We start from the raw sequence: 21,371 nt of genomic DNA on the forward strand, positions 1-21,371 counted from the left end.
AACCAGTCAGATTAGAGGTCTGTGAGGATTAAAACAGTCTGACTCCACATTAGCGACTGCACTTCATCACAGAAAACTAACAGCTGCAAACAGATAAGCTTGTATTTCTGGCAGCGTTTGAACTGAATCCTCTGAGCAGTGGCTCGAAACAACTCTGGTGTGACACAAACAAGCCAGTAATAGGGTTGGAAAAAAAAAAAAACAGAAAAATGAGGCAACAGCAAAAAAAAAAAAGAAGTAGATTATAAAATGTGTTGATTTAACCGAATGTTGTCTTCTACTCAGGGCCATCAAATAAATCCACGTCCATTTCATAATGTCAAACTTTTCATCCTTGAAGAGAATATGATCAATAGAAATGAAGAGTGAATTTATTCTCAAAATAAACAGTTTCTCAGATAGGATCCGTCAGGTTTATATATTACATATTACGCTCACTACCAAAGAAACCTTGGCAGCTAGAGAGCACCACCTGCTGACTAGACTGGGTTACTACTGCAACAGCAAGTCCTATTAACTTCCTCTGCATGACTCTCAAATAACGCCAGAAAAGTGATTCCCCATGTTCAATATGTTACTGTATGAATAAATAAAAAAACATGACCACTATACTGCCAGAGAAATTGTTTGTGGATTAGAATAGACACGTGTTTACAAGTTGGAGACCTATGCAGCATTTACATAAAAGCAGGAAATTGAAATGAGTGACCTTGCAAACATTTCAGACAGATCCAGACATGTTAAGTCGTCTTCTGAATACTCAAGGCTCTATATTTGGAACAAAACTAATAAAATAAAAAGTTACAACACAAACATTAGGGCTGCTTGGAATAAGTAACCAATTTTTATACATTTATTAAAAGCTTCTACAAACAGGCAGTCTTAACTTTGATATTACAGAGACCCAACAGAGGTGGCTGTTTTGGGGATAACTTGCATGGCAGCAACATTAAGCCTTTATCAACCTCACAATAAATGCTTGTATGACGAGAGCAGATCAATGCTGCAAAACTATCAGTGAATGGATCAACATTTAGAGCCCGAGAACAAGTTAAAAAAAACTGTGAAACATGACTCCAAGCTTCAAAATACATCAGAAACACAAATGAAAATTGGAAACAACTTTAATCATTTATTTTGGACTGATTTGATGAATACAAAAACATTGGGGGGGTGGACTCGACAGTGCGGAAGCACAGAAAGTATTTACAAATGTGTTATCTACAAGAGAGAGCATGGCGTTTTAATCTTTCCCAAAACAGGGAAAATAGAGACACAAAGGAGTGACCAAGTGCTGACTTTACACGTGGGGCTGTCTGGAAAACAGCCAGCTGCCCTGAACGCATCTTCAAAATAAAAGCACTGGTATTATCAAATAACACAGATGGCGTTCATACAGCTGACTGTGGTCGACACGTCATCACCCCCTGCTGTGTGTGCAATCTCATCAGAGGAGATGATCTGAGGGCTCAAAACGATCACAATCATCCACCACTTTGAAATCACTGAAGTCCCAGTCACCTGCTTTTCTCTATTCTCCCACTTTGAGCGTTATTGAAACGGTGTTTAGGAAGCCTCTTCATCGATCTTAGGTGCCAGGTAGTATTTAACGTGTCCCATGTCAGCGATCTTGTACTCGACCACTGCAGAGAAGAGATTAAAAAAAACAACAAAAAAACATCAGGTCAAGGCCACAACATTTCAAGATTCAAAATGAGGATTCATTAGAGAATAAGACGGATGTACTCACCGAGTGGGATGTCAGCAGACATGCTGAGTGTGACGGTCTTGGACAGTGGTGTGGCCTTGGTAAAGAAGTTTAAGTAGTTGAGGGCAAAAATCAGCTGGACGGGTTCGTTCATCTCAATTGTTACCTTAATACAAAAGAAAGAAAGAAGGGAAATGATTAGAACTAACATTTTACAACACAACGGGAAAAAGGGAGCAGGATACTGAGATTAACCATCTCATTTTCAAAGGGTTTGAATTAATTAATCAGCACATTAAACTTAAATAAGCTACTGCACAATTAAAGAACAACATTGGATTTGTGCCGAGTCATCAAATCAATGACAAAATAATGATCAATGACAAAATATAGCTTTAAAGTGGACTTAATATGATAGATAGTGATATTCACATGCAATCAATTATCATAAGCTAGATTAATCAGTTTGATCAGACTCTGCTGTCAATGGACTAATTATGTGGTTTCAATCGATTCATTATTGATCCTCACCGCCTCTTCCTCCTTGTCTACGTTGCTGGTCTGCGACAGCTTGATGTTTCCTGTGCCCAGCTCTCCTGAGGCAGAGAACTTGACTCCATCCTTAGCACAGGAGATCATGACGGCATCACCGATCTGAGACAAATCTCTGCAGATACGGGCAAACTCTCCAGAAGGCATCTTCACCACACAACTGTACTCTGGTTCCTGGAAAAATGACAGTCAGGGAAAAAGAAAAATCAGGAACAGCTTCCATTTAAAGCATAGTAGACTAAAAAATAAAACAAAAAAAAACATTACTTACTGGAATACCCAGCTGCTCCACATCCAGGTCCATCAGTTTCATCTCATAATCTGAGACTTTCTCCTGGTCTGTAAGATTAAGAAGTGATGAATCAGACGATGCAGAAGAAGCACAGTCAAACAAGATCTGATGACACTGATGGAACGTCAACAAGTAAAAAACAACAACATACTGATGGTCTCAAACACAAGGGCGAGAGTGTCTGCATTGTCTTCTGCTCTCAGGGTGATGATGTCCTCGTTTCCTGCACACTTCAGGATTTTGGACATACTGGACGGGATGGAAGAGAGACAAGTGTTACAAAGCACATACAATGCAAGGAAATCTCATAAAACTACCAACTTGTAAACATCAACTCAAATCAAGTATAACATTGTGCAGTAAAATACTGGTTAAAAGTAGTACATGACAAATGTAATACTAAATGAATGACATAAGCTCTGACGACTACTTTTAATTTCAAAACGTCCCCACTTTTTGATACGGAAACAATGTTTTGTTTCTCCATCATTATGGAATAACTCTTCAAAGGGAAAACCTCAACAAATAATACTCAATCAAAATGAGCTATTACCAGTATAAATGAGAATCTCCATAGACATGCCAAGACCGTCAATGTGTGCTCACATTTTAGTGTCACTTGTGTTTTTTATTTAAATGTACGTTTGAATAATGTAAATTGATTAATGTGACAAGCAAGTTGTGAACAAACATTCTTGAGTTGACATAAAAACCAAACCCACAAAAGTAAAAAAATAAAATCAAGATTCTCGATTAATCCGATTACTTGAATTTGAAAGTAAACGCCTGATCACTTAAGTCTAGATTCATGTGTACTAATTAATCTTTGACACCGATTTCAAAGACATTTGAGAACAGTGAGGCACAGGAAGAAAATACATTTCCCGGGTTAAAACCCCCTCCCCATTCCCGCCAACCCTCCCTGTAGAGAAATTGGCGCTCAAATGACGTCACCGCGTCGTCACAATGGAGGCGTCTCCCCGAAACAGCGCCAAACGTGAATTCAACAACCCGCAAAAATGAAGTTCCCGGCAAACGAAGATGAAAATGTGTGTGTAAACTACACGTGTTTGTGTGTGTGTGTGATAGAACATGACATTAAAGAGTTAACCCACTGAAGAGCTCAGTGTTCAGGAGACATGTCCGGGCAGCTCCGGCAAGATGGCGACCATCTTTGTAAGCATTAGATAAACTAACATTAACTCCAACAAAAACGCCAAATCAGTGCGACATAAACGGTTAGAATTACGACATGAAAGCCTCTCACATACACATGACCCACTTTTTTTGTTATATAGTCCCTAACGACAAACTTTATCAACTCCACCTGTCAGTTTTGTTAAGTTAATATGCAAATACGTCCTCTCTAAAAACAGTTACATACACGCTAACTGCTGTTTAAGGCCTAGAACAAGTGTCTCACTGTGCCGCACCTGCTGAGGTTCACTCCCATGGCGAGGTTCCTGTCGCACCGGTACGAGTCGAAGCCGTCGTGCCGCAGTGTGAGCTGCACCAGGGAGACGTGAGACGAGTCCATGCTCTGCAGCGAGATGCCGGAGGAGCTGACGTCCCAGCAGGCCTCCGTGATCAGATCCTTCAGAGCCTCCAGCACCTTCTTCAGGATGGAGCCTTGGACCAGTCGAGCCTCAAACATGGTGGCGGTGGAGTTGTTGTGTCTGAGTAGACTTTAAAGGTTTTACGTTCTTCACGCGTCACTCCGTCCAAAGTGGAGACTGCAAACGGACGTTAGCGTCGACGGTCTGTGTGTGTGTGAGACAGAGAGAGAGCTGTCTTTGTGTTGTCGTCTGGTGGAAAGTGAAGAAGAAGCAGCAGAAGACGACGACTCTCGAACTGTCGATGTAAGGTTTGAGCGTCAAGCGCGCGCAAACGTCAGGTTTTAATGATTCGGCGTCACTACGTCACTTCCGCGTCCGGTGTCGTATTTTCCGACCGCTAAAATAAAATAAATGGACCGAAGTTTCCGCCATTTTGGAGAGGACATTTCATCATGTTTACGCCATGGATGTATGGTTCACACCGTACACTTTTTATTTAAAGACCACAGTTTATCTTTAATATTCAGACTGTATTCATCATTACCATGGAGGACGATAACTGAAATAATAGTAAATAAAGAAAAAATTAATAATTAATAAATATATGAATGAATGAATACAGAAACAAATATATTAATATAGAAAGAAACACATTAATAAATAAAAATCGAAAATTAAAAAACACATTGATATTTATTTATTCTTTAATTTATTTCAGTATTTTTTGTATTAATTAATTAATTAATTAAGAATTTATTTCTGTATTCATTCATTTATTTATTCATTCATTCTTTTATTTTTTTATGTCAAGAGAGATGGGATGGGACAATACCACAGTTTTTTGTGTCGCTATCATTATCAAACACAAATTTAATGATACTGATATTAGTCCAATAGTCATTTTAGACCATTTATGAACTAACACAAATAATAAACATCCCAAACAAGACTCAGCTAAAATGCTTTTGCTGATTTCTGTGCATTTTTAGTCTGCACATAATGAAGCATGTGATATAAAGGATTTTTGGATTTAATCCAATTTACTACTTTCATCTGTTCGATAAACAAACCAGTGATCCTGGAGCATCATTTCTTAAAATGTTTTCAATAACCGGATTGTAGGTGATTCATGATCAACTTCCAACTTGAGCCAAAAGATTTAAAGCATATCTATTTCTCTGTAATAATTAATATAAATATGTTAAAAAAAACAACACCACAATGAGCTCTGATTTGTTTAATTGATCAGGGTGTCACATCTGTATTTCGTATAAAAATTACACAACTACGTCCAAGTTTTATAACACACACACACATACAGTTGCTCATAAAAAAGGATGTTATTTTTACACTGCCATAAACCCCTGAGAAAATATTCAGGCCTTTAAGAAAATGGTAATCAGAGAGGAGACAGAACATCCATCCTTTATGAATAAACTAACCCCCTGAGGGTCACTGGGGGAGCTGGAGCCAATCCCACTGCACAAGAGGCAGGGTTCATCCTGGAAAGGTCCTCAGCCTCTCACTGCAGGACCAACAACCACACACACTCTCCAGCTTAACTGCATGTCTTTAGACTGTGGGAGTTAGCTCGGGAAAAAGACCCTTCTTGTGGTCAGACGAAGGTGCTAACCACTGCTCCACCTCAAGAATAGGAGTTTTACAGAAATACAGTACGAGGTAATGTCACACATGAAAAATGGTAAATGTTTGGTAAATTACATGTTGTGGCAGTGATTGTTGTACTTGGATGGTTATACTATTGTGTTCAGAGTGAGTGCAGAAAACCATAGCTCTTTTTATACTTGTGTCATCTGTTTAGAGACCATTGGACAGGATGTAGTTGGTTGCCATGGCGAGAATGGGAGCTCCTGTAGGGACACCGGGGAAAGGACCGCTGGATCCAGCGATGTCGATGTGGGAGTAAGGCAGGGGTTTGTTTGAGTCCACACCATACTGTTAGAGGGAAAGCAAGATTGAAATAGATATGATATGTTAATCACATCACTTCTTCTTATATTTCCATATTCTGTCATGTATCATATAAGCACCTTGTCGAGCCCAGAGGTCATGATGAGGAAAGCTGCAGGGGTCTGATGTCCTCGGGGTGTAGCAGAGGACGGCAGGTTGTTGCACTGCAGAATATCCTCGTACTCAGACTTGCCCTTGTGGAAGTCGTAGTCCTCCCGTCTGATGCTGGACACCTCAAACACATCACCCAACTTCTCTCCAGCTGAAGGAAAATGCAACAAACACCACATCAGTGATGGGGAAATAAATTTGCATGATGCTCATGGAGTCCAGGATTTCAAAGTCAAAAGTGCGACATCTGTTGGCCATTCCATGGCATTACGCATCAAAAAGAGGGATTAAAGCCAAGATTTTCATATGATGTCCTTGGTCTTATGTGTTCTCTCACGCTGTGGTCAAACTTTGTTATAGCTACATCGTTATGTACTTTTTATATAGACATTAGTATCCGTCACTAGGATAGCTGCACATTTACAGTCATATTGCCAATTTTTACCCACTTTACATTTTGCACAATTATCAGTCTTTGTCTATTACACCATGTTTCTTGACTATTGCGACTACATTTTATTTATTTGGTCCCAGTCATTCCCTGGGTGTTTTCCTTTGAAATAGACGGAAACGCAAACACAAAATGAATGAAAACTCAAATATCATCTGACTGATAATTAACTCTTAGTGCTCACATGGCAGAGACCTGTTCTGCAGGTGCACCCATGGTAAATTGCCGTGGGGATAATACACAACTCCTTATATGGACATTCTGGGGATGTGTGTTTATAGGTCACATATACAGGCTTTAAAAAATGCATCGTTTGTCTTCTTCTGTGTTGTTGAGTCAAAGTTACAATTCATTTTATATCGCATTTTAAGAAGTGATATAAAGTCACAATATAGACCATTTCTCTTTTCTTTGTGTTCATAAAAATGAGTCAAGTGAAATTTGAACTGTGACATATCAGATTGCCCCATAGGTTGTGCTGAAAAGGGGTATATGACACTCTGTATAGCCTCTGTATATACTGTATGTTTAAAAATAATAATGGAAAAAAGCAGCCAAAATGCTATCTGTTCTAAAGCTCAACAAAAATGTGGTATAAATCTTTTTAAAACAGTTTTCTCACCTTTCTGCCACTGAGCAGCATTCCCATTGCGATGAGCCGGCCCATTATCCATGATGATCTACAAGGACAAATTCAGTCAGTCATTCACTATTTTTGCTTCTTTTCAACTATTTTGATGTATACATGTCAAAATCTCTCTGTCTATTGCCAAATACGACTCACAGAGTAGTTGGGTCCCATGGCTCTGATGGCATGTCCAGTCAGGGTCGCAATAGTGAACAGCTGAGGAGACGTTTCTTTTACTGCCTGCACAAAAGAGAACAGATCTTCTTGGTAAATGGAAGAAATCAGGAAGAATTAAAGAAATCAATTCTCAGTGTCAGTCAGTCCGTCAGTCAGGGGTCTGCAAAACATATCTCTGCTTGTTTCATTAGGTTAGATTATCCACAACATCACACAATAGAGTTAAGACAATGTGTGGCAACTTGTGTGAGAGAGACTTCAAGCATGGAGATGTTTAAAATCGTTAGGGAAAACTTGATTTTTAATTCCCTCATTGTCACTGAAATTCAATTCAATGTCCCAGTCAATATCACACAGCTCCCAGGTAGATTCATAATTGTGAGATTGCATTTGAGCAAAACTTAAAATACTGCATTGCATAATGAAAATGGGCAGATTAACATTGTTGGGTTGTAAGGGTAATGAGTTGGTCAATAATATACAGTATATTGTTGATATTGTTGAAGTCGTCTCTGTGTTGATCGTCACAACAAAACTATTGTTATGAGAAAGAGGATTTCAGAGGTTTCAAAAGTACAAATGAAATAACAGTGATGAGATTGTTTGACCTTCTCCTTCATCTCACAGAGCAGGTCGACCATCACCATACGTCCCTCTGCGTCCGTGTTTCCCACTCTCACTCTACGACCGGCACGGGAAACCACCAGCTCATCTGCCACATAGCAGTCTGAGAAAAAACACACACAGAGTCACCTGAGGGAGAGAGAGTGCTTTAACACTGATCGCACTGAGCCCAACACAAGCTGATTAAACTGACCTGATCCCACACTGTTCCTCACCATGGCCATCGAGCCGACAACCTTCAGGTGTTTTGGCTTCAGCTTGGCTAAAACCTACAGAACGAGAGTGAAGTCACACAAGTTTCTATCATAAAATTCTAATCCTACTAAAATGTTTTAATCAACATCCGAGTATAAATCAGCTCCTATTTTGAAATCACTGAGCCACACCAAACCATCTTTGGGGTGCAAAGGTCAATTACCTGGAAGAAGCCAGCAACAGCAGCAGCTCCACACTTGTCCCTGTGCATCCCAGCCATAAACCCACCGGCCTTGATGTCAGCTCCACCAGTGTCATAGGTGATTCCCTAGAAACGCACGTTAGAACCAGTGAATGACAAGAAGGTTAGGGGTAACTAACTAACTACTAAGTCTGTTTATTATACTATTATGTCTTTTTTTTACTTATTTATACTCAAGTATGTTTATTTTGAACTCTTGCTTTTCTTTTATATTTTAGTATTCTTTTTTTTCTTTGTTTACCTTTCCCACCAACATAAGTGTCTTCTGGATTGGTCCCTCTCCACAGTACTGCAGCTTGATCACTCTGCCCTGGTGACGGGGCACAGCTGTAACAGGAGGACACATGGAATAAATATGTAATCAATGATGAAAGACACCGCCATGTGTAACAGTCCAGAGCCTGGTTATTAGCAGTAGAGTATGTGCGTCACTTAGTCAAATCTTTGTTATTATGGACACTTTTGTCCATTTGGGCAAATTGTTCGTCTTGATCTGGTCATCATTTTGCCTGTGTTGGTGCATATGGATTTTTTTTTTTGTCACTCTCTTGACAAATTTAAAAATCTTGTTCATGTAAATGACCAATAGAACACTGTAAACACAATTTGCCATACTCATAAGTCATGAGGACAAAAAGGTCCACTGCCATAAAAATGGTATAGATTCAGTACGGATCAGATAGTACAGATCAGTCCTGATCAAAACTAGAAAATAGTCAATCATTTTGTGGATGATTTTAGCCCTTTAAATGCCAATATTATTTATGAAAAAAACAAAAATCAGTTATTTGCCATATAACGTATGTGGGGAGGGGCTGGTGGATTTATGTAATCAAACTGGCATTTACAAGGGTTAACATCTACAAAATGATTGAATCTTTGGTCATTTTGAGCAGGGCTGAAGTTGTTTAAGGGATTTATGCAGAAAAAGCTGAATAAATATGAATCTTTAAAGTTTTGTAGCAGCTTTTTGAAGTGGCCATTTTGAGGGTCAAGTTTGTGATTATGTCTTGGGATGGGTGCTGGAAATCGGCAGTGGCTACAAATGATATGAAACATTCCAACCGATAATTGCTATGCAGTTCGTCAGTGTTACTGCACTTGTTTCTATTTAATTAAGATGACAAAATAAACAAAAAAAAAATGAAGACTCGTACTGTTAGCACAGCGGTTGACGGCAGCCAGGCAGGGATACTCTTTCTCCAGAACCTTTAGATCACTCACCACTTCAACCTGAGGGTGAATAAACACATTCATTCTTAAACAGAGGCCTAAACACCTGCACAGCTGGTCTGACTGGAACTGAAGAATTAACTTCCTCATGTCGGTTAAATATACTGTCTATTTTTGTGTGTGTTTGGCACATATGATATATCCTGTTTTACCTGCACAGGACTGTCTTTAAAAAGATCCTGGACGTATTCGGCAACACGAGGGGAAGCCATTCGCTCAGGATCAGAGCCTCCGATGTCACGGCATGCCAGTCTGAGCAGGGAAAATGAGACCGCTGGTGAACGACTGAGTGAATAACAACACAGGACATGGTCTCAGCAGGAAATGACATCAATAATGTGACTGACCTCCCACTCTCCAGAGCATCAGCTAGCTCCACCAGCCTCTTTCCATGAACCTCCTCTGCAGCCCACAGCCCCAGAACACACACCTTATGGTTGGTGGGCTTCAGGCTGGCCTCCCTCACTTCAATGGGCTTTGTTGGGGAAAAGACACGTCATGAAAAACTACACCACAAGCAGACATTTGTTTTGTGTTTTAAAGCGAATATATGTTCCCACTGGCAGCCATGTTTTCAGTGAGAGCAACCAAGTCTGCCTAAAGCTGGGGACACACGACAAGATTTTTTACCCGACTTCACCGAGGATTCAGTTGGGCAGAGTCTGCACCAATCAGCCACCAGTGTGTGGGCTGATTACTAACCCAACTGCAAACATGTTGCCAAACAGCCAATGATAACAAGAAGATTGGACACAGGACATGACATGAGTGCAATTCCCATTTAAAACTGTCCACTTGTACTCAGATCGACAGAGGAATATGAGTAGAAAGTTTAAGGAACATTGGTTGGTAAGTGTGAACACAGCCTTTATAAAAGCTTTGGATTAGGAGGTTTTTATCCGTTTCTCACCATGTAGAGAGCATGAAGAGCTCCGAGTGCAGCCACCAAGGCAGCGTTCTGATAGTCCTTGTGTGGAGGGCACACCAGGAGGGGGCGCTGCATGCCAGCCTTCAAGGCCCTGGAAAGACACAAAGAGGAGTAAGATTCCCTGCCAACTAGACGCAAATGACCCTGGCATTAGAAGAGAAAATGGGAGGAACCAAGAATCACTGTTATCTACTCAAACATTCCATTAGTTTCTGCACAATAGTGAAACTGGAGCCTGACATCACCCAAACATCTTAATGTAAAGAAAACAAACAAGGAAACATGTTAGCCACCACTGAACAGATAATGACTATTCAATCTGTGAAGGTCGAGGGTCGAGCTTGAGTCATTGCACAAACACTGAGATTCAGCCTAATACGTTCAAAACATCCCACTCCTCCTATTTGATAAGAATCGGCTGCCAATAACTGACCGTTTGATGCCACCGACTGCTGCATCACCGAAGCGCCGGACGTCATCATAGTCTCGGTTTACTGGGCCAGTGGATGCAAACACCAACCGGTTACCAGGGAGACCAGGGACCTTGAGCACAACCACTTCCTCCCCCAGGCCACTGTCCACCTAGAGGTGCAGAAAAAAACACAACATCAACAAAGAATTCTGTCCATCACGTGTAGTTCTGAGAACTGGTAACAAAGGAGCGTTCTGACACATCATGTAACATACACATCATTACTGCTATTATTGTTGATTTGAACAGAACAAATCAATGTTGTTGGCTGCAGCTGTTCAGAAGAGCAGACACTTACAACGCTGTAGTCCTGCAAAGGAGCTTTGAGACACTCGAGCTCGGAGGACAGAGTGTCATGGCTCTGGGTCACTAAGACGATGCCATCGAAACTGGAAAGAAAGCAAAGTCGTCACTGAGCACACCACGATCTGCACAAGGTCTCAGCTAAAGAGGAAGCACAGAAACGTCTCCAGATACTTACTTTTGATTCCTGATGTCAGTGGTCCATTCCATGGGCTGGCCTCTAGAGGAGAGACAAAACAAAACTCTCAGTTCCTCTTGTACATGCCGAGTCAGCAGCAGTCAGGTGACTGCATTAGCTATCTCACAGAGAACTGTGCACTTAAGACTTTAATGTCAGTTTTTTATAAGTCAGGTTAATGATCGGAGCGAATTTAGTGTGGAATCCTGCAGGACCTTTGGTACCAGCAATCATTAACAGCTGGTAAAACATTGAACAAATTAATTAACTGAGACTTTGTACCCAGTGTGCTCCTTGAGAGACAACAATTATAGACAATTTATGGTCTGTTAAAATATAATTGTATTTAATTGATTGATTGATAAAAGCAGTTTTCTAATATTAAAAACACAATTCTGGCCTGACCTGAAACCTGCTGCTGAGGGTAAATAAACGAGGTTTCCGTTACAATCATAGTGAAACCATCTCCAATTTACAAACACAGAGAGCATTCAGTGGAAAACCAATCCACCTTTGTTACAATCTGACTAAACTACACTATATAACGACTCTCCAATCTCACCGTATAACAGACACATTAGAACATGGGATTAAATTAGCTGCGGGGGAAACACCCTGTACTACACTGAAGAACAGACCGTCTCCTCGGCTGTTCTTCCGCTCACGCGTCAATCTTTGAGAACATTAACACAAAAGTAGCGACACAATAGTCTGATCGTCTCACCCGGTGCACATTTTCGTCCGCCTTCTCCAATATCTTCAGGGCGAAAGAGGAAGACAACCGGCGACTGCTTTGCACTGCTCTCCGGTGGATCACGTGACACCCACGATGCCTTCACGGCCTTCTCCTGGCTCGTAATTATTACAACCAACCAAAAACGTAAAACGCAACCTGAATCTGATTTAGGTTTTTGTCACGTTAGCTAAACAACGATTATAAAGTTGTTACGTACATTCACGTAAGTTATACACAGTATAGTTGTAGTTACTTGCACACTAAATAGGTCTGATTTATCTTTTCAATCTGAACGTAATAAAGTAATTGGTCATTTCCCATTGATCGTGAAGGCGTTTTCAAGGAGAGGCTCGGGAATTGTAGTTGGATAGAAATATCCATCAACGATGGATAAATGACAAAGAGAAAAACATTAGCAGCATGTTGTTGTTGGGCAAACCTATATTAATAAAGGAAGGCGGACACATTAGATTAACATTAACATTATAGTTCGTCAAATTTGTTTGTTCGGGTTTAAGTAGGTTGATAAATGTGTCTCGTTTCGTTTGTGACAGGTCTAACCTCGCGGACTACAAAACACAACCCGGAAGTAGTAAACAATCTTGTCCTGTTTAATCATGGATGTATAATATGAACTGGATAGAGCACCGCCCCTCCGCTTCCGTTCATTCCTATGAAGCTGAGAAGCTGCTCACCCAGCGCATATGAGAATATGCCAAAAAAGTTTTAGACTTCCGCGTTTATTTCCGGTTTATAGGGCCCCATAGAGCATGCGCAGTAGTGTCACTACCATAATGTCTCTCTGCTATGTGAACAAGCCGTCCGCGTTATCGACTTGCTCGGCGCGTACATGAACAGCGAAAGGCATGATGGGAGTACGCTAATGACGTGCGCTAGCGGATTTCATGAATACCGCCGTCACGTTAACTTCGGCTTTTAACCATGGATTTGTAAATAAATGCAAAACCAACGATAGCGAAGTGAATATAGTAAGCTGAAAAGTACAATGACGGAGTTAAAAATTAAAACGATCAATAAAATGGTTTATTTGGGTTAGGACCGTGACTATTACTTTATATGTGTTACAGGAATCATGTTGTTTTTGTCGGTCACAGCTCCACAGTCCACACCGTCATCAGTGTAACGATGTCCGGAACCGAACACAGTGATAAAGTGCAGCATGTCAGTCTCCTCTCCTCAATGAATCCACACAACAGCTCGTTAATACATCGATAATACGTTTGAAAATAAATGTTAATGAGCGCCGAATAAACAATTAAAACCTGCTTTGTCATAATATTTTAAAAATGTAAACGAAAACCCCTCATTGTCTTCATTTATTCACATTTCTCATGAAGTTTTCATGTCGTACGGTTCACTGACAGTAGCGCCGTTCCCGAGACGCCACATGACCGCGCTTGGCTGTGCTCGTACACAGCTGTGACGTCACTCTGAAAAATAAGATTTGTCTGGGCTTTTTATGGCCTTTAGGAATGTTTTTCAAACATGAAACTCCATGAATTAAAAATATAGAATATAAAGATTTATAAAAGCCCGTGTCCATGTCTCGAGGTGTCCTGTGGACACTTTTACACGCGTCTCTTTTACTATTGTGGTCAATGGGAAAATTGGTTTTTGGGCTCCGTGGGATTTTTTGTTGCAGTACCCACAGTGGCCACCATGTAAACATTGTCTTCAAGGCAGAGGGGGCGGAGCTCTATCCAGTTCATATTATACATCCATGTGTTTAATCCGGAGAGAAACGAAAGAGGTGAGTGAACCAACCTGGTAAGTTAACAACGAGCACTTTTACAAGCAAAGTAAATGAAGTGTAAATTAAGTGTCATTGAAGCAGGAAAATAAACATTTGGTGGTAAATATGCTGCTGTTGCGTTCAGGTGTCTCTGTAAATGCTGCAAATGCCAGCAGTTTTGTTAGTAAATCAGTAGACAGAAGCTGTCAGACTGCTGTCAGACTTGTTGACGCATTACTTATTTGTCAGTGAGAGGAATTATGACCTTTAACTCGTACTGGGTTGTGAAAGCAATGATTCTGGTCAGAGAATCAGGTCAGTCAGGGAGATTTGTTTCCACAGGAGTCTGTCCCAGTGGGTGAGTACAAATGAGTACAGTTTTTATGTGCGACTGCAACACATCATTAAAATACAGCAAAATTAAAGATGATGTAATGACTGGCCGTTTAAACATAACAATGTTCAGCTACAATATTTCAAATCGTCAGATCAGTTTCAGTTGTATGTACGACGCTGAAGTTGCCTCCGATTCGCCAGCCTTCTGATTCGGCACTTAAGGGGAAAGTTAAGGGGAAATAAACTTGATGCGCAGTGCGACTGTTTGCACAATGGTTGTCTGTTTTTGTGACACTTCTTTATGTGAAAACATTTTAGACATGTAAGGTAAGACATTAACCTTGCATGACATCCACTGTTGTATTTGTGAAGCTTTTATTTTATTTGTGAAAATTCTAAAGGGGAGATTTCACCGTTTTTGTTTTATACTCAGACCTCATTAGACCAGGTCCTGATCCAAAACCACTGTACCTAGAAGTCTTCATAGACTGTCCAACAAAGATTTATTCTCCAAAATATTCAGTACACTGTTAACACAGAGAATTATTTATCTTACACTGTAAGTATTTCTGTCATAAGTTCTCCAGAGGCCTGTGATCTCATGCAGCCAAAACCTGTAATCAGATCTCAAAGAAGAAACATGAGTAAACATAAAAAACAAACACCCAAAATCCAAAGATAAACTTACTTTCTACTGCTGGATGCTTTTTAGCTATACTAACATCAGCTTTTGCTCAGGAGGCAGAGCAGGTCGTCCAACTGGAATGTCAGTCAATGTCAATACCATTTACTGAAATTATACTTTTATTAATTTTCATGAATATAATAAAGTTTTCAAGGTTTCACAAATCAGAGAGTGTGTTTTTTATTAAATTAATAAAAGTATAATTTCAGTAAATGGTATGACTTTTTAGCAAGACTATATTCACACCCCCAATGAGACACCCATTTGGGGGCAAGTAGGCAATGGGTTCAGTGTCTTGCCTCAGAACACTACGATGTGATAACACAGACTGGAGGAGTTGGGAATAGAACCACTAACCTTCCAGGTGGACGACCTGCTCTGCCTCCTGAGCAAAAGCTGATGTAAGTATAGCTAAAAAGCATCCAGCAGTAGAAAGTAAGTTTAACTTTGGATTTTGGGTGTTTGTTTTTTATGTTTACTCATGTTTCTTCTTTGAGATCTGATTACAGGTTTTAGCTGCATGAGATCACAGGCCTCTGGAGAACTTATGACAGAAATACGTCTTCTCTGTGTTAACAGTGTACTGAATATTTTGGAGGATAAATCTTTGTTGGACAGTCTATACAGACTTCTAGGTACAGTGGTTTTGGATCAGGACCTGGTCCAAAGTGGTCTATATGCTGAAAAAACGTTGAAATGTGCCTTTATTGCATTTTCACAAATAGAATAAAGGTTTCACAAACCAGAGAGTGTGTTTTTATGAATCTTCAGGGTCTGTAGATTACTCTAGTCCAGATTTCAGAAGTCTAGGTACAGTGGTTTTGGATCAGGACCTGTTTTAATGAGGTCTGAGTATAAAACAAAACGGTGAAATCTCCCCTTTAGAATTTTCACAAATAAAATAAAAGCTTCACAAATACAACAGTGGATGTCATGCAAGGTTAATGTCTTACCTAATATGTCTAAAATGTTTTCACATAAAGAAGTGTCACAAAAAACAGACAACCAGTGTGCAAACAGTCGCACTGCGCATCAAGTTTATTTCCCCTTAACTTTCCCCTTAAGTGCCGAATCGGAGGCAACTTCAGCGTCGTGTTGTATGTGGAAATAAATCAGATAGGAATTGATTTATGTGTATTTGTGTCTACAATGTACGCAGACTGATCAGATATTACACTGTCAAAGCAACTCATGCATACTCAAAAATAAGATGGTGGCGAATCCCAGGGTACCTCACGATAAAATACACTATACATGGTCCACCAAATCAATAATATCACGATACAACAAGTCTGTGATAATCGTTATATTGCAAGACAATCATACATCACAATATCTGTCTAACTGAAAAGTAAAAAGTGCAGGATTTCTCCGTTATTCACAACATGAAGAACAAAGTGCATGAAGTCTTATGTATTGAAAGTGGACGGGGCATCTCTTAACGTAGCTTTCTCCGACATTATCCTTCTGTAAATTTGTCCAGGTAACTTCCACCCAAGATTCCCTCATTCATTTGAGCAACACTGCCATGAGGAAATGGTCGCCCAGAGAGTGAAAGGGCTCCTTAATTTGTTAATTAAAACATCAATATTTAAGATTATAAGATATATAAGACTAGTTTACAGCGACACAGTATTGATTGTATCTTTACTGTCGTGACTATAGTATAGAGACTGTAGTTAAAAAGATGATTGTGATTTTGCTGCAGTAACACTCTGTTACTATGATCAGTATATTTCTTTGTTTGTTTTTTATTTAGTTAACAAATTGTCTAAATTTTCAAATTTATGATTCCACTTTACCATTATTCACTGTTATAAATTAAAATATGCAATGATTAAGATCAGCATATAGGATGGATGAGTGTGTTTTGTTTTTGTTCTTCATGCAAACAAAAGGGAAACTGGTGATAAATATATCCTGCAGATAAATGACATCTGGCAGATTGCCAAAAACAATTTACGAACTGATGAAAGACGGTCTTCAGGAGTCCCTCTGGGAAGGAAAACTCATTAGGTTTTTGTCTGATTTCTGTTTTCTCTCTCTTTCATCATTTGTTTACTTGATTTATTTTGTCCTCAGCAGATGAGACTTTGCACCTTTTGCATCTTCAAGACTTTACTCTTTCGAAGGCAAACAGCAAACCAGCACAGGCGAGGCTTGAGTGGAGCAGCCATGCGTTTGGTCCAGTTTCGTCGCCAAGGTGATGAAGGAGGCATCAGAGTGGGAGTGGAGCAGGGTGAAGGGTCTGGAGGCGTGGTGGATCTGAAGGCGTTTGACCCCTCCATGCCCTCGACTATGAGGGAGCTGCTGGAGCTTGGAGACAAGGGTCTGGAGTGTGCGCAGAGGTGTGACTCCACACGTCATTACAAAAAAGTGTTCGAAAACAAGAGATAACTGGTTGCTTAGGTTACAGACAAAGTGCAGAAAGGGTCGTCTGTATGTCAGGTGGTCAGGACTACATTCACGTTACAAACAAAAACTACATTTTGATCGTGCCTGCGTCTTGCTGCCGATTGGGTGGATTGATCCTTTAAAACTTAAAGATATAGTATTTTTGTGCAATCAACCTTTAAAAATGAGAGAGAGCGAGAGAGACTAACTCTTACAGCTAGTTGTACATTAACTATACTACCTCTGTGGACCTAAATAAAAGTGTTAATGTTTAATATGTCATTTGCTTTCTAGATCTAACACCAATTATTCTGCAGAAGCAGAAATGTCATATTTTCATCAGTATTGCCACTTAGATTCCCACCATCGTTTGTTTGACTGGCGCTCAGTGACGCCATCTGGCTGCACATCCCAGGTTTATGTTTCATAGTTAAGAACATTAACATTTTGTAAATGTTTGCACTTTTAATTTCGTCGTGCAACGTCTCATTGTCACAATGACAATAAAGATTCTGATTCACTGATTCACAAAGTCTTCTTTGCCCTAAATGATCCTCATCGCTCACATCTCGCTTTCAAATCATTGTCGTTCTCCTCCTCATGAATCATCGTCACACTTAATGTCCTTAAATTGTGTTATTCATAAACAAACGTCTAAATAAATCTAAAGCATAATAATTTTCAGTTCTAGTGCCTGTTTATCCTTTTTTTTTTTTTTTACCTTTTAAAATTAAATTTACCCTTCAGTCGATTCTCAAATTGTTAGAATTATGATCCATCATCTTACTTAATCTTCATCAACACAAGAGTTTCTCCTCTTCAATCTCTGTCACAGATCATCATGTTTCATCTTCCTCCTCCTCTTCCTCAGGGCCTTGGCGTCCGGTCAGTGTGTGGTGGAGCGCTCAAACATCCACCTGCTGTCTCCCGTGTTGGCTCCAGAGAAGGTGGTGTGTGTGGGCATGAATTACCGTGACCACTGTCTGGAGCAGAACGCCCCCATCCCCACAGAGCCCATCATCTTCAGCAAGTTCCCCAACGCCATCACAGGACCGTACGACGACATCGCGCTACCTTCAGAGAGCCAGGTATGACAACACAATAACTCCACGCCAAGTCCCACGCGGGATTCATGAAACGTGCGATTACCACGCAGTCCTGCTGTACGCCTGATTGGCCTTTGATAAATGCAGCAGCTGAATACCACACCCGAGTGTATTCATATGACCGAAAAAGCTGAAAATGAGTGGAATCAAAGGAAGGCAGAAAACAACAGTGTGGCGAGAAATCACTGCTGTGGTCAACAGCTGTAGTGTTGACAAGCTGAGTTTTGAATACAGTTTTTCATTTGTGATAATCACAAAAAACGGACCCAGACTGAGGTGGTGCTGCGGGGACATTGCTTCAGTGTCTGCAGAGTTGGAATATTTAGAAGATTCATAAAATGTATATGTAGCACCATAGAGATTTACTTTACCTTTAATCAGATGTGTGTGTGTGTGTGTCATGCACTCAGAAACCAGACTGGAGCTCCACAGAGCCAGGTGACCACCAGCTGAGAGAGGGGTTTATCTTCTCTAGCTCCACATCCAAGACCCTGGATTCTGATGATTAAAAACAGACAGAAGTTTGTCTGTTATTTACAGACACAAATCACACTCTATTTGCATTTAATGACACACTAAACGAGATCCAAATAATATGACCGTTAAAGAAATAAACTGAATAAACCAATCGTTAATGTAGTTGCTGATTTTCCTACTGTGGTACAAAGTGGCAGCAGTGCATTCAGCCCATACCCTGCATTTGATTGTCATATTTTAATACCATTTCAGTATTTATATTAGTTTTAAACTACATGTCGACATCTTGTATGTATGATCATGAAAAAAAGGCCTTAACGTTACAGAAATATATAATGTTTTAATCGTAAGGGCCCCTGAAAGACATTCCTTCCTTTAATGTGTTTTACTCAACACTGTTTGCTTCATCTGTGTTTTCTTTTTTGTCCGAGTGAAGGAGGTGGACTGGGAGGTGGAGCTGGCCTTTGTGATTGGACGAAGAGGAAAACACATTCAGGTGAGCATCACAGCGTCACCTCTGATGGCCGTGAAGCTGAAACATACTTTGCTCCTCTCCTTGTTGTTCAGGAGGAAGAAGCTCTCTCGTATGTGGCTGGATTCACTGTGGCCAATGACGTCAGTGCACGTGACTGGCAGATGAAGCGGAATGGGAAGCAGTGGCTTCTTGGAAAAACCTTCGACAGCTTCTGTCCTCTTGGTCCTGCCTTAGTAACCACTGATGCTGTAAAAGGTGAGAGGAACAGAGACCACATTAGGCAGAGTGAAGGAGGGAGATGAGTCTGGTCAATCCTTTAGTAACCTGAAAAAAAACATGTTTTAGGACAGAAGTAGCAGCAGCTGCTTTATGGGAATACTAAACATTGTTCAAAGAAGACTTTAGGTGTAAGAATATGTTTGGACAATGTGGTTAAAGGTCAGCAATGAAGATATTGATGTTTATCTAGGTGATGTAGTATGGAAAAGATTTTTCAAAAAGCAAGTTATTCTTGTGATCAAATACTGTAGTAAATGTTATATAAAACAATAGCAAAAGAATGAAAAGGACCAGAAAGGAGAAAAATCTTGTCTATTATTATTCAAAGATGGTGTGAAGGACTGAAGGCTTCAAAACACCAAAAATAAACCAAACAAAAAGGTATTTTAAAAATCAGTGTCTGGACAGAATATTACAACAGGTGTATCACTAGTTTAATGTAATCCTAGTAATAAAAGAAAAGACGATGTTATTTATGTGGAACTGTCCCATTATTTTCGTGAAAAGCTGTAAAGTAAGAAGTCCATGTCTGAAGACAGAAACAGGAATAAAATGAGCCGTCACTTCTCCGTCAGATCCTCACAACCTGAACGTCCGCTGCCTGGTTAACGGAGAGACCGTCCAGAGCAGCAACACTGAGCAGATGATCTTTCAGACAGCAGCGCTGGTTGCCTGGGTCTCAAAGTAAGTCCAGACTCTCAGTTACCAGAGTGTCTGCGAGAGTGCAGAGTTTCCATTTAAGAAACTGTGGAAATCAAATTGTGTCAGAGATGAATCCACAGGAGGATCACTTTGTGTGGTGTTGTTCGAGCTTCCCACAAAACAATACACTGTAGTTTTGATGGTAGTGAATGTGTTTTTTCTTCCTCTTGTCAGGTTTATGACTTTAACTCCAGGAGATGTGTTCCTGACAGGCACTCCTCCAGGCGTCGGTGTGTTCAGAAAGCCACCCGTCTTCCTCAAGGTGATCACTGTGTGAAACTGACAAAAACAAGTCGAGAAAGAATCGTGTTTATAGCTTCGGTTTTCCTTTGAGCGATGAGTCGCTGCGTCACAGAAAGAACACGAGCGCACACATACACACTGAGACACACTGTCACACAAAAACACTAGACTATAGACCGGTACCACAACTCACTCTCTGCAATAACTGCTTGGGCAACAAAGGGTACAAACTTTGGGACAAACATGAACCATTTTCACTCACACCACCACCTCCTCATATTAATCTGTCAAACCACTTTAAATAGTATAGTCCAGTACAATGTAAATATTGTAAGGTTCAGAGATAAAGGGACATATTGTGCAGTTGTTTTTTAACCGAGTGTTCTATCGTTTCCTTTTTTCCCCAGAAAGGAGACGTGGTGGAGTGCCAGATAGACCAGATAGGCTCTATAATCAACAAAGTCGTCTAAACTCTGAGACAAACGGCTCAAAAAATGAATGAAGGCTGTTACACTTCTTGCGTTACACAATAAAAAATCTGATT

At 40.3% G+C, this 21,371-nt stretch overlaps 3 protein-coding genes across 4 annotated transcripts; 1 reads left to right on the forward strand and 2 right to left on the reverse strand.

Annotated features, from left to right (window-relative positions):
* Window positions 1-1,135: 1,135 nt before the first annotated feature.
* Window positions 1,136-4,400, reverse strand: pcna (proliferating cell nuclear antigen). The gene is made up of 6 exons (XM_083904428.1): window positions 3,986-4,400; window positions 2,704-2,801; window positions 2,532-2,599; window positions 2,240-2,434; window positions 1,751-1,874; window positions 1,136-1,643 (listed from the first exon to the last, which is right to left on the reverse strand). Exons 1-6 carry the CDS (start codon window positions 4,204-4,206, stop codon window positions 1,567-1,569), a joined length of 783 nt encoding a protein of 260 aa, XP_083760554.1. The 5' UTR covers window positions 4,207-4,400; the 3' UTR covers window positions 1,136-1,566.
* A 930-nt stretch (window positions 4,401-5,330) lies between these two features.
* LOC310940476 (putative aminopeptidase W07G4.4) lies at window positions 5,331-12,450 on the reverse strand. The gene is made up of 16 exons (XM_083905453.1): window positions 12,366-12,450; window positions 11,642-11,683; window positions 11,459-11,549; window positions 11,122-11,270; window positions 10,671-10,779; window positions 10,108-10,235; window positions 9,913-10,012; window positions 9,685-9,760; window positions 8,769-8,854; window positions 8,489-8,593; window positions 8,264-8,339; window positions 8,055-8,173; window positions 7,426-7,509; window positions 7,264-7,321; window positions 6,160-6,341; window positions 5,331-6,064 (listed from the first exon to the last, which is right to left on the reverse strand). Exons 1-16 carry the CDS (start codon window positions 12,374-12,376, stop codon window positions 5,927-5,929), a joined length of 1,554 nt encoding a protein of 517 aa, XP_083761579.1. The 5' UTR covers window positions 12,377-12,450; the 3' UTR covers window positions 5,331-5,926.
* A 1,663-nt stretch (window positions 12,451-14,113) lies between these two features.
* Window positions 14,114-21,371, forward strand: fahd2a (fumarylacetoacetate hydrolase domain containing 2A). 2 transcript variants are annotated; one of them, XM_083905344.1, is made up of 8 exons: window positions 14,114-14,148; window positions 17,237-17,499; window positions 18,417-18,633; window positions 19,565-19,624; window positions 19,696-19,858; window positions 20,458-20,566; window positions 20,759-20,846; window positions 21,235-21,371. In XM_083905344.1, exons 1-8 carry the CDS (start codon window positions 14,119-14,121, stop codon window positions 21,295-21,297), a joined length of 993 nt encoding a protein of 330 aa, XP_083761470.1. In that variant the 5' UTR covers window positions 14,114-14,118; the 3' UTR covers window positions 21,298-21,371. The 2 variants fall into 2 exon arrangements, with proteins under 2 accessions (XP_083761470.1, XP_083761469.1); XM_083905343.1 differs by having other exon boundaries at window positions 14,116-14,148; window positions 17,234-17,499.

The sequence above is a fragment of the Microchirus variegatus genome, assembly GCF_963457635.1.
Source record: "Microchirus variegatus genome assembly, chromosome: 18".
Lineage (NCBI taxonomy): Eukaryota > Metazoa > Chordata > Actinopteri > Pleuronectiformes > Soleidae > Microchirus > Microchirus variegatus.

What these genes read in the sequence shown, in the direction of transcription:
- pcna (XM_083904428.1), bottom strand. Translation starts at nt 4,206, where the DNA reads ATGTTTGAGGCTCGACTGGTCCAAGGCTCCATCCTGAAGAAGGTGCTG. An exon ending in CCTTGTGTTTGAGACCATCA is followed by an intron (nt 2,600 to 2,703) that starts GTATGTTGTTGT and finishes TTAATCTTACAG; the next exon opens with ACCAGGAGAAAGTCTCAGAT. An exon ending in GTCTGCTGACATCCCACTCG is followed by an intron (nt 1,644 to 1,750) that starts GTGAGTACATCC and finishes TCTTCTCTGCAG; the next exon opens with TGGTCGAGTACAAGATCGCT.
- LOC310940476 (XM_083905453.1), bottom strand. An exon ending in ACTGACATCAGGAATCAAAA is followed by an intron (nt 11,550 to 11,641) that starts GTAAGTATCTGG and finishes CTTTCTTTCCAG; the next exon opens with TTTCGATGGCATCGTCTTAG. An exon ending in CCATGGGACCCAACTACTCT is followed by an intron (nt 7,322 to 7,425) that starts GTGAGTCGTATT and finishes TTGTCCTTGTAG; the next exon opens with ATCATCATGGATAATGGGCC.
- fahd2a (XM_083905343.1), top strand. Translation starts at nt 14,119, where the DNA reads ATGTGTTTAATCCGGAGAGAAACGAAAGAG. An exon ending in CGCTACCTTCAGAGAGCCAG is followed by an intron (nt 18,634 to 19,564) that starts GTATGACAACAC and finishes GTCCGAGTGAAG; the next exon opens with GAGGTGGACTGGGAGGTGGA. An exon ending in CTGGTTGCCTGGGTCTCAAA is followed by an intron (nt 20,567 to 20,758) that starts GTAAGTCCAGAC and finishes TCCTCTTGTCAG; the next exon opens with GTTTATGACTTTAACTCCAG.